The 10,514-nt window shown below is 49.5% G+C and overlaps 1 protein-coding gene across 1 annotated transcript; it reads left to right on the top strand.

The window, feature by feature from the left end:
- Positions 1-1,047: 1,047 nt before the first annotated feature.
- BHLHE40 (basic helix-loop-helix family member e40) lies at positions 1,048-7,407 on the top strand. Its single transcript, XM_069084058.1, has 5 exons — positions 1,048-1,500; positions 1,801-1,870; positions 2,166-2,273; positions 3,223-3,346; positions 4,990-7,407. The coding sequence occupies exons 1-5, from the start codon at positions 1,421-1,423 to the stop codon at positions 5,841-5,843; spliced, it is 1,236 nt and encodes a 411-aa protein (XP_068940159.1). The 5' UTR covers positions 1,048-1,420; the 3' UTR covers positions 5,844-7,407.
- Positions 7,408-10,514: the final 3,107 nt, after the last annotated feature.

Raw genomic sequence — 10,514 nt, 5'->3', positions numbered from 1 at the left:
GGGAACATGGGACGAGGGGGTATGCGGCTGGGGGCACGCTGACCCGGCGGCGCGTGGGGCGCGCCCCCCGGGCTCAGGGCGCAGTGGCGGAGACGGACGCACTCGGCCATCAGGTGCAGCCGGCGTGCTCGGCGGCTGCGGCCTCGGCTGCCCTTGAGGCTGGAGCGCTGCCCGTTCCGTGATGTGAGTCCCGGTTGAGCTGTTCCAGTGGGGTGACATCCGCCCCTCCCCTCGGCCCCTCCCCACGCCGGGCAATTCCTGGACTCGGGCTGGGGGAAGACAGGACGGAAAGAAACCAAAGCCCCTGGGGCAGGGAGGCTGGGTGGCGCTCCCCCTTCCCATCTCCCTCCCTCTCTCTCCCGTCCCGGTTCCTCCAGGAGGGAAGCTGGGGCGGGGGGGAGCAGGGAGCGGGGGAGGAAGCGGGCTGGCTGGGAGAAAGGGGATATTCCTCTCCCAGCTTGAGTCAGACACAGGCAGGCGGATCTGGCCATCCTACCCCCCTCCCCATCCCTCCCCGGAGACTGGAACTTACTTCATTTCCCTAGGGCAGGTTCGCCCACACGGCCAATGCTAGACCAACCCCCTCCTCCCGCCGGCCTCCTAGGACGCCCCCCCTACCCCCCAGGGCTGGGACCCGGACACCCCCCCCCCCTTTCGGGGAAAGCAGCCGCCGCAGACAGTAGGGCGCAGAGGGGAGGGGGGGCGCGATCAGCCTGGGGGCGAGGAAAGGAGGATGTGTGTGTGTCGGGGGAGGGCTCCCTTTCAGCAGCCCAAGCGTTGTCCAACACGTGAGCCTCATGTGATGGAGAGGAGGGGAAGGTGGCGGGGAGGGAGGTGCAGGGGGAGGGGGGCGGGGGCAGGTCGCTCCTTCCCTCCCCGGCAGCAACCAGACGTGCCTGGAGTCACAGGGTGGAACACGTAGCTCCAATCCACCCACTCGCTCGCATTTAACCCAGCCTGCAGCCTCCCAATTACTCCTCGGCCCAGCCCCCCCCCCCTCCCCTCCCCTCCACCACCAACCAGCCTCCCCCCTCCCCCCTACTTCTCCTTCCCTCCCTCTGTCCCTCCCTCCCCACCAGCTCATTCACTTGGCTTGCACGGTCCAGACGTCGCAGGGAGAACAGAAAGACAGTCTGTGCGGGCAGACAGACGCGAGAGGCAGAGGCAAAGGGGGTACTCCTGCACGCTGCGAGCTGAGGCGCGAGCATCCCTTCCTTCGCACCTCCAGCCGTAACCGGGAGCATCCTTCTGTCCCCAGGCTCCAGTGGGTTAAGCGCAGGGGACTTCCAGCAGCCGGGAGAAGAAATAAAGAGACTTCTTGGGGCTTTTGCGACTCAAGTAGGGGGGCATATCCCACGGCCGCCAGTTCTGCGAGTTCCAGACAAGCAGGGCATTAAGTTTTCCGCGCCATCGCCTTGCCATGGAAAGGATCACCAGCGCCCAGCCGCCCCCCGCCTGCCTGGGCAAAGTGCCGGGACTGGAGCCCAGCGAGATGGCAGGGTAAGGAAGTTCGGAGCCACGGCGCCCCGCTGCCAGTCGCGCTCCCCCTGGGACTACGGGTTGCGGGCCAGAAGGGATGGCCCGGGGATCCCGGTGACCCCAAGCAGCCTCTTCCCCAGCTGCCCCTTAGGTCCGTTCGAGCTCCCTTTCCCCTGGGTTGCCCCAGACTTGACCTCCTCCGTCCCCTCAACTCTGGCTCAGCTCCGACGCATCATAAGCTCTTGCCCAAGAGAACGGACGATGCCCGGGTCTCCCCCTCCTTCCCTTGTTCATTCTGCATCCTGTTTGCTTTCCCTCCAGGATGGATTTTGCCCACATGTACCAAGTATATAAACCGAGAAGGGGATTAAAGAGGAGCGAGGATAACAAGGTAAGAACATCCCTGGTGCCGCCACCATCCCACTCCCCCCCACGCTCCCCTTTCAGAATCCTCCCCCTGAGCCCACCGTTAGAGTTTCAATGAAAAGTATTGTCCCGGCTCCGGTAGGAGGAAGAGGGAAGAGTAGACAGCAAGGGGATTCAGGACCGGGTCAGCCCTGGACCATGTTTCCGGGGTACTGGGTCTCCCCGCCTGCTCTCAGGTGCTCTTAGAGCAAGGCTGCGTTCTCGGGAACCCCCTGGCTGCCCCCTTGCCCAGGTCACCCACTGCCTCCTTTGCCTTTCAGGAGACCTATAAATTGCCGCACCGACTGATCGAGAAGAAAAGACGTGATCGGATTAATGAGTGCATCGCCCAACTGAAAGACCTCTTACCCGAACATCTCAAACTTACTGTAAGTGAAAACCTGGACTCTCTCCAAACTCTGTTCGCCGGGGAGGGCGGGCGGGCGAGCGGGCGGCTGGTGCGCAGGTTTCCCCGCCGTCTTCAGGTACCGCTTGGTACTGCAGCTCCGAAGCCGCCCCGTGGAGCAGGTTGGCGGCTCTGGTCCCCTCAGTCCGTATCCTACCTGGTATGGAAGCTGCCCCTTCCCACAGAAGAAAGGGGTTGATAAAGGATTGACAAAAGATTGACACTGGGCTTTGTGAAAGCTTTTTACAGGAAATTGAGACTTTTTTTCCTCCCGGGGCATTAGAAATTTGGTGTTTTCCAAAGTTCACTGACTTTGCTTGCTGGCCCATTACTCCCCAATTTACCCTAAAGAACCCATAAGGTGGGAAAGCTGTGCCTTTTTCACTGTTTTCTATGAATTTCCCATGGTTTAGATTCTTATTTCAGTTTGGAACCGAAGCCTATAGGACTCCTAGGTTTTACAGCATTGATGGAGGTGGGGAGAGAAGGGAAGGAACCAGTATTGGGTTCTGAGTTGTTTTTTTGTTTTGTTTTGTTTTAAACCAGGAAGTTTTTTAAAGGGAAGGAAATCTCCCCGGGAAAGCCGTTTTGGCTTGCCTTCTGTTAGAACTCCCTCTCTGGTTTGACACCACTGCAGAGAAACGTTATCTCTGGATTCCCCCGAGTTAAGGTCAGGGTACCAGCCGGAGCTGGAGAAACATATCTGTCAAATGCTTTCTCTTGAGGCATGTCACTGCTCCCAAAATACCTCCAGGCATAGCTGTCACCTCCTTTTTTATCTTTTAGTTATAGCTGTACATTTCTGAAGAAACATTCAGAAATGCCAACCGAAGGGAAAGGACAGCCTTTCCCCACTCCCACCCCAGAGTCATTTTCATTGCTAAACTGTCTCCTCAGTAGTGGGCTCACACCATTTGTTTTTTTTTCCTCAGACCTTGGGTCACTTGGAGAAGGCAGTCGTTCTTGAGCTTACCTTGAAGCATGTGAAAGCACTCACCAACCTGATTGAACAGCAACAACAGAAGATTATGGCGCTTCAGAGTGGCTTACAAGCCGGTGAGGACTCAAGCCTGCTTGGCTCTGAACAGTTTTAGCGCAAGGAGAGATTTAGTTTCAACATCTGTTGTAAAAACATCTCTTCCACAAATTACTTGCACACCTTGGTGTGGGTCCTGCCATTTTATCTTTCCTAAAGGACTAGTTTTCATCTAAGAATCTATTATGCCACCTGACATGAATACAGATTAATGGGGAAATATTTACATGCTCATTTCTGCTTCATTATCTTAGGGTTCTGGGATTTTTTTTATACTTAAGTAACTACCTAGTACACACTGGAATTTATGGCTTTTTCTTCCCTCTCATTTTGAAAATATTTTAGTCACTTTTTTGAGTGTGTATGTGTGTGTGTGGGGGGGTCCTTCAGAATTTCAGGTCACAGTTCCTTCAGTCACTTGAGAGAAGACCAGTGGCATACACTTATTCTTGATTTATTCATTCTCTTCTCACTGTGTGTGGCATAAGCCTGTGCCTGGCAGTGGTAAAAGGACAGTTTTCTATTCGTTGGTGCTGTTCCTTGAATAACCGCTAGGCATCTTGGTGAAGTTGGGAAATCTGATCAGAGCGCCCAGGATTAATCATCCATTTTCATTGATTTCCAGAGAGCAGTTGAAAGGGCTCTTCCAGCCTTGTACCTTCCAAGTAATAATATAAACCAATATAAACCAATTTTTACATCTTTCCCCTTCCTCTAGTATGAGATCATTCTCCTATAGTCATTTTTAGATCTCATCTAATGATGACCCTGCAAGTGTCAACCATGGGATTTAGAACAGATCACAATAATTTTCCTTCAGTTTTTTCATGTTTGAATTAGGGATACAAATATTTTTATTATCTTCTGGGAAGGGGGGCAGGGTGAACAGCGTGAAGGTTTAGGACAATTGCTCCAAGAGGCAACATTTACAGATAAAGAAAAGCATTTTTGTTTGCTATCGGATGAACCATTGAAAATAAGTTTTCTTGGGGTTAATATGTCCAGCCTCTTATGTCATGAAAAGCTGAACAATCACTTGTCCACAGGGAAACTAATACTCATAGGATATTATATTTAGAACTGGAAAAGCCTGGGAGGTCATTTAATTCAACTCCCACATTTTACAGATAAGGAAACTTTTTTTTTTTTTTGGAGAGGGGTAGGCAAGGCAGTTGGGATTAAGTGACTTGCCCAAGGTCACATAGCTAGTGAGTATGTCAAGTGTCTGAGGCCGGATTTAAGCTCAGGTCTTTCTGACTCCCAGGCTGGGGCTCTATTCATTGTGCCACCTAGCTGCCCCAGGAAACTTCCTGAGAGGGGAAGTGACTTGTCCAAGGTGACAAAGGTCTAACTGGAAGTACTTAGGCCCTGGAGTTGGGAGACCCAGGATCGGTTCTGGCCTCAGATATTTAGCACCCACACAAAATAACTGGCTGTGTAACCTTGAGCAAGTTACTTAATCCCAGTTGCTTTAAAAAAAAAAAAAGGATTCAAACTGAGGTACATTGACTCAAGACCTAGCATTCTTTCCACTGTACTACAAGGTCTATCCCCTTATATTAGGAAGTTCCCTTCTATTAATTAGTTGAGTTGCTTTCTTTTTAGTGGATGGACCTATGGTAAGCACCCTTCTAAAATTTCTTCTGTTTTATGGTTCCCCCAGGTGAGCTTTCCTCAAGAAACCTTGATGCCAGCCAGGAGATGTTCTGCTCTGGTTTCCAGATGTGTGCCAGGGAAGTACTTCAGTACCTGGCAAAGCATGAAAGTAGTCGGGATCTGAAGTCTTCACAACTAGTCAGTCACCTCCACCGAATGGTTTCTGAGGTCCTACAGGGTGGAGCTGTCCACAAACCTGGTGATCCCACTCCCAAAATGACGGACTTCAAAGAGAAACCCAGCTCCCTGACCAAAGGCACTGAAGGGCATGGGAAAAACTGTGTCCCAGTCATCCAAAGGACTTTTGCCCATTCTAGTGGCGAGCAGAGCGGAAGTGATACAGACACTGACAGTGGGTATGGAGGGGAGTTGGAGAAAAGTGACTCTAAAGCCGACCAGCAGTACTTTAAAAATGATAACGAACGTAAATATCCCCTGGGAGAAAGAGTAAGCACCATTAAGCAAGAGTCTGAAGACCCACCTGCAAAAAAGACCAGACTAGATATGTCTGACAGGGAAAGCCATTTTAGCAGTGATCTGATCGGTTCTTCCTTTCTGGGCCCTCACCCTCACCAACCTCCCTTCTGCCTGCCTTTTTATTTGATCCCGCCATCAGCAACAGCCTATCTGCCCATGTTGGAGAAGTGCTGGTATCCCACCTCTGTCCCAGTCTTGTACCCTGGGCTCCCTGCTTCAGCTACAGCTCTCACTGGCTTCATGAACCCAGAGAAGATCCCTCCTCCTTTGCTGATGCCCCAAAGACTCCCTTCTCCATTGCCATCCCATTCCTCCATCGACTCCTCAGCTCTGCTCCAGGCTCTGAAACAGATTCCACCTTTAAACTTGGAAACCAAAGACTAAACCTAGTGTGACTCTGCCCTCTTTTATTTTACCCTTTTAAAAAAAAAGAAAGTCTAATGAGACTGAGTTTGTATATCCAGATAAATGGAGGTGTGGAGATTAGGCTTGGTGTGTGTGTTTTTGTGTGTATATGTGTGTGTGTGTGTGTGTGTGTGTGTGAGTGGGTTAGTGTGCATAAGTATAGGACGTGGAAGCCTCATTTTGGTCCAGCAGTCAGAAAGCTTAGAGAAAACATGAAGGATGGACCCAGGTTAACATATGTAGGGTTTGGGTTGTTTGGCATTATTTTGTTTGAATAAAACCTCCCAGATTTTGCCCACACAGAAAATAGCCATTGAAAACAAAGTCAAATGAATTATTCCAAACTCTGACTTGTATTTTTTCAATTATCTAGATTTAAAATTGAGGGAGAGGGCTATAGAGGGAGGAATTTTTGTTTTTGTTCTTTGGTGAACTGGAATATGGTACTTTCATGTGAGGACTTGACAAAAAGCACAGCTCCCCACCAGGCCCACAACTTGAGACGGACTTCTTCCACCCCACCCAGATCTCCCAGTATTTTCCGAGTGACTCACACACAAAGGGCAGTCAGTCTGAGTACTGGTGTTTGTTCATCTCCATCCAAAAGCTGTAAAGTAGCCCCCACTGGCATTGTCCCTGAGTGTTTCAGGGAGACTTTAGATGGCTTTCTCTCCACACCTTGGCCTTGAATGAGTACAGAGAGCATAGTTGCTGCTTAAGCTTTATATGGTAATTATCTAATTAAGGAACTAAAATGTGCCCAGTTGGACAGCCTGAACTGCCAAAGAACGAGTGAGGAGTATCCCTGGAGATGTCTTTGGCACCCGAGCTGGTCCTCTTTTGCAACTGCTGCACAGGTGTCCAAGGTTCAGGAGAGCAGAGAGCCCCAATTTTAAAGAGCTGCTTAAGTTACAAATTACCATCCACTAGGCCAGGGCATGAATTGCTACCTTTAAAGAGCAAATTTAAACAGTTTATTTTTTGCGTTGAAATTCCTGCTAATCGGTCTTAGCCCCTCAACTGCCTGACCACCCTAGACCAGATTGTTTCTGCAGTGATAGTGCCCCTGTCTGATGGCTTACAGCAACTGTCTTAACTGCAAAAAAAAAAAAGCAAAAAAAAAATGCATATCTCTTAGTTTTCAAAAAAAATTGTGTCCAGAGTAATTGTTTTCTGAATCGTCTGTCCACAGCCGCATCAGCTCTATTGAATGCACTATGCCTGATTGTGTTTTAACTTCTTTTGGGATATAAAGTTATTGCCTTTATTTGTAAAACTGTTATAAATATATATTATATATAAATATATTAAAAAGTAAAATGTTTCAGATGTTTATTTGTATAATTACTTGATCAAAACAAGTGAGAAACATGAATGTATTTCTGTTTTCAGAGAGAAGAATTTTCTCTAGAAAGAGGTACAGTGTTTATATTTTGGAACCTCCTTGAAGGTGTAAAATTGTAAATATTTTTATCTATGAGTAAATGTTAAGTAGTTGTTTTAAAATACTGAATAAAAATAATCCTTTTCCTGTGGAATATAAGGTTGGTCTCCTGTGTTTTTTAAATATTGAGTTAATTCGGGTGAGAGCCATTGGTGGGCCAGATGTTACATGTAACTGACATTTTCCTTTCTTTTTAGGTCACAAATGGTTAACTGTCTCGGAGTATAATTCACTTTTCACATGCATAGTGTTAAGTCAGAAAGAGCTTAGTCAACTTGATAGGTAAATATTTGGTTTCCTCTTTTTTTTTTAACTGACTCTAGCTGGTGTTTCATAGTCTCTATCTTGATGCCAAGCAAAGTTTTCTTTTTTTCTTTTTCAGCATGAGTTAAAGCCCCAAAGCAAACGAGAGCATGGAGTCACTGAGCAGAATGTCTGAGAAGCTTTGGACAGGGTGAGACCCTTGATAGTAGGGACTTTGTCAGCAATGATTATGAAATGTTTTAATTGATGTGGGGGATGAGGTTCATGCTAGCTTTTTAATAGAGCAGGGGCTAATGGATTGACCATATCCAGCAAAAGCTGCTGGAGGAAACCTTTCCTAATTATGTTACATCCTTCCTGAACTTCCTGAGATTGGGTGTGTTGGTGTGTGAATGAATATCAGTGTTGCTTAGTCATAGACGCTTTAAAAAAAAATGACACAAGGCAAGTATGTTGAGCAGTAGGCAGAGTAACTCCTGGGCATAGCTTGAGGTTGAAGCCGTTGGCTTTATGGGTTTTCAACCAGAGGTTGTGTATCTTACTTTTAACCTTCAGCATGCCTGACTGAGGTTGATCGGTAGAATAGCTTCTAAATGTTTGGTAAGATTGAACTCCCATCACTGGGCTGCCCCACACACTCCAGCCTGTAAAGTAATCTGCCAGACAGAAGATTCACTTCTCATGCAGTGAAAATGACCTCAGGGAGCCAAAATCCAGGAAAAAAAAAACCCCAACCTCAGGCCACCTGCCAGACACAGGCTCGTCATGGCTCTTGTCTTCAAATGTCACCTTCGCTGTCTCCTCCACAGCCTCCTGATGAAGCAGCCAGAGTAGGGACGCTTCCTCTCAATAAAACCAGGGAGGAAACATTCTGAATGTCATCGTTCTCCCACTTAAAATATTCATGGAGGAATCCGAGAGGTTTGGTGTAGCGGAAAGCGCTTCGAGGGAGTGGGAGTCCGCAAACCGGGCTTGGCCCAGCTTCCTTGTGTGGGGAGTCAATCATTTTTGCTGGGTCTGGTTTTTGCCTTACCTGCAAAATTAGGGGTTGGGTTAGAGATGATTTCAGAATGCCTCTCTCAGTTTGGAGATTTTGATTCTAGGAGAGCCTTAAGGGACATTGCATTCTGCCTTGCAGATGACGATTTCCCCAGGGTAAACAGAATTGGTTTAATAGCTTGCCACTGCATGCTAGGCACCTAAGGCAGGAATTGTTTACATCATTATTTACTGGGCTAGTGAGTGTGCAGGATAGCTCTCTAAGATTATGTGCAGCGGTGGAAGTAAAGAGGGATCACAAATCTAAAGCCAAGCCATTTACTCCACAACCCCCTCATTTTACATTAGAGGAAACAGGCCCAGGGAGGTTGTCATTTGCCCAAGGCCTCAGAGCTTGTAAATTGCAGAGGTGGGTTTTGAACTCAAGTCCTCCGACCCCAGATCCAGTGTTCTTCCTACTATGTGCCTCCGTTGGTAAGTCATCAGGTCTCCCTAAGGAAAGTGAGTGTAATAGCATTAACAGCCTGGAGTTAAGGTGGTGGGGCCTGAAGTGGGGAAGAAATAGTAGCAGACACTTTGTCTTTGACCCCCCTACCAGCCACAGTGGGGTGACTGACCTGGGAACAGCACTGTGGTGGTACCGGAGCCTCCCAAGCCCCACCCTACCTCCCACTCCCTGGTTCTGGGCAATGACTCAGGGAGGCAGGTGGTTGGCCAGTGACTCAGGGAGGCAGCTGGTTGGAGGGGGGGGAGGGGAGGAATGGATGGGGTGAAGGTGGTTCCACCAGCTAGTACAAAAAAAGGACCGGAGGCTCCTATATGTACAAAAATCGGCCCATAGGGTCCTCCCTCCCCCATCACCACCTACTTTCCACACATCCCTCCCTCTGGCTTCACACTGGTAGTTTGTAACTTTCTCCCCCTTCAAGGTTGCCCTTGATGTGCACATTAGAACGATTTTTATCCAGGAAAAATGTTGGTGAGGGAGTGGGAGGGTGGAGGCCTATCTCTCAGGTCCCAGGTCCTCCAAACCTCCCTGGGATATTCCCTCTAGTCCTGCCCAAGCCCTTGGGTTACTTTAGCAAGAGGGGTCCGGTGTTTTCTGTGGAAAGTATCACCTTTGTGCTGAAAGCAAGTGAGGCTCCTGGGCCTCAGTTTCCTCAATTATAAAATCAGGACTCGGGACTGAATGGCTTCTGAAGTTCTTTCCAGCTCCAGATCCATGATGCTATCTATGAGCTTCCTAGAAGGCTAGGGGTCCACTACAGCTGAGCAGGCAAGAACTGGAGCTGGGAGCTGGGAGACAGAGAGACACTTCAGTTTTAGATCTGGGAGGTGGAATTGGGAGCTGAGAGCTGAAGGTGTTAGGAGCCAGGAGCTGTAGTTTTGGGGTCTGGGAGCTGGAGGTGAGGAGACTGAGTGGGAGCTCGGATTTGTGGAGCTGGAAGCTGGAGGTATTGGGGGCCAGGATCTGGAGGTGTTGGGGGCCGGGGTCTGGAGGCATGGGGAGCCGGGATCTGGAGGTGTTGGGGGCTGAGAGCTCAGGCCGGGATCTGGAGGCGTGGGGAGCCGGGGGCCAGAGGTGAGGAGGCCGCAGCTGCGAGTGCAGGGACGCCTTGCTCTTGGGCTGCTGAGCTCATTCTGTTCAGACAGGGTGTGTTGAGTTTCCCCCGGCTTGTTTTGATGGTCTCACCCAGCTCTGACCTGCCTCGAATGTTGACACAATGTCACGTTTCCGACTGCAGTCTTTCATGTGCAGCCCGGGGCTAAATACGGCTGCCGGTTCCTGGAAGCAGACGTGCCTGGCACGGCTTCAGCAGAAACCCGATCCCCAGGGAGGCTTGGCACAGCCCAGGCGGAATACCACTGCAGGCATCGGACCTTTCTGCCCGGGGTTTGCACCCCTAGAAATAGCACCTGGAATCCTCTGCACCTTGAAACCC

Source organism: Petaurus breviceps, unplaced genomic scaffold, assembly GCF_028583685.1.
Source record: "Petaurus breviceps papuanus isolate PSGF00001 unplaced genomic scaffold, PetGlider_PUasm1.0 174, whole genome shotgun sequence".
Lineage (NCBI taxonomy): Eukaryota > Metazoa > Chordata > Mammalia > Diprotodontia > Petauridae > Petaurus > Petaurus breviceps.
Note: the sequence above shows the minus strand (reverse complement) of the source record. Positions and strands in the feature narration are given on the sequence as shown.

Bases quoted from the DNA above. Each gene is read 5' to 3' on its own strand.
- BHLHE40 (XM_069084058.1), top strand. From the start codon at position 1,421: ATGGAAAGGATCACCAGCGCCCAGCCGCCCCCCGCCTGCCTGGGCAAA. The intron at 1,501-1,800 runs GTAAGGAAGTTC...CTTTCCCTCCAG, and splicing joins GAGCCCAGCGAGATGGCAGG to GATGGATTTTGCCCACATGT. The intron at 1,871-2,165 runs GTAAGAACATCC...TTTGCCTTTCAG, and splicing joins AGAGGAGCGAGGATAACAAG to GAGACCTATAAATTGCCGCA.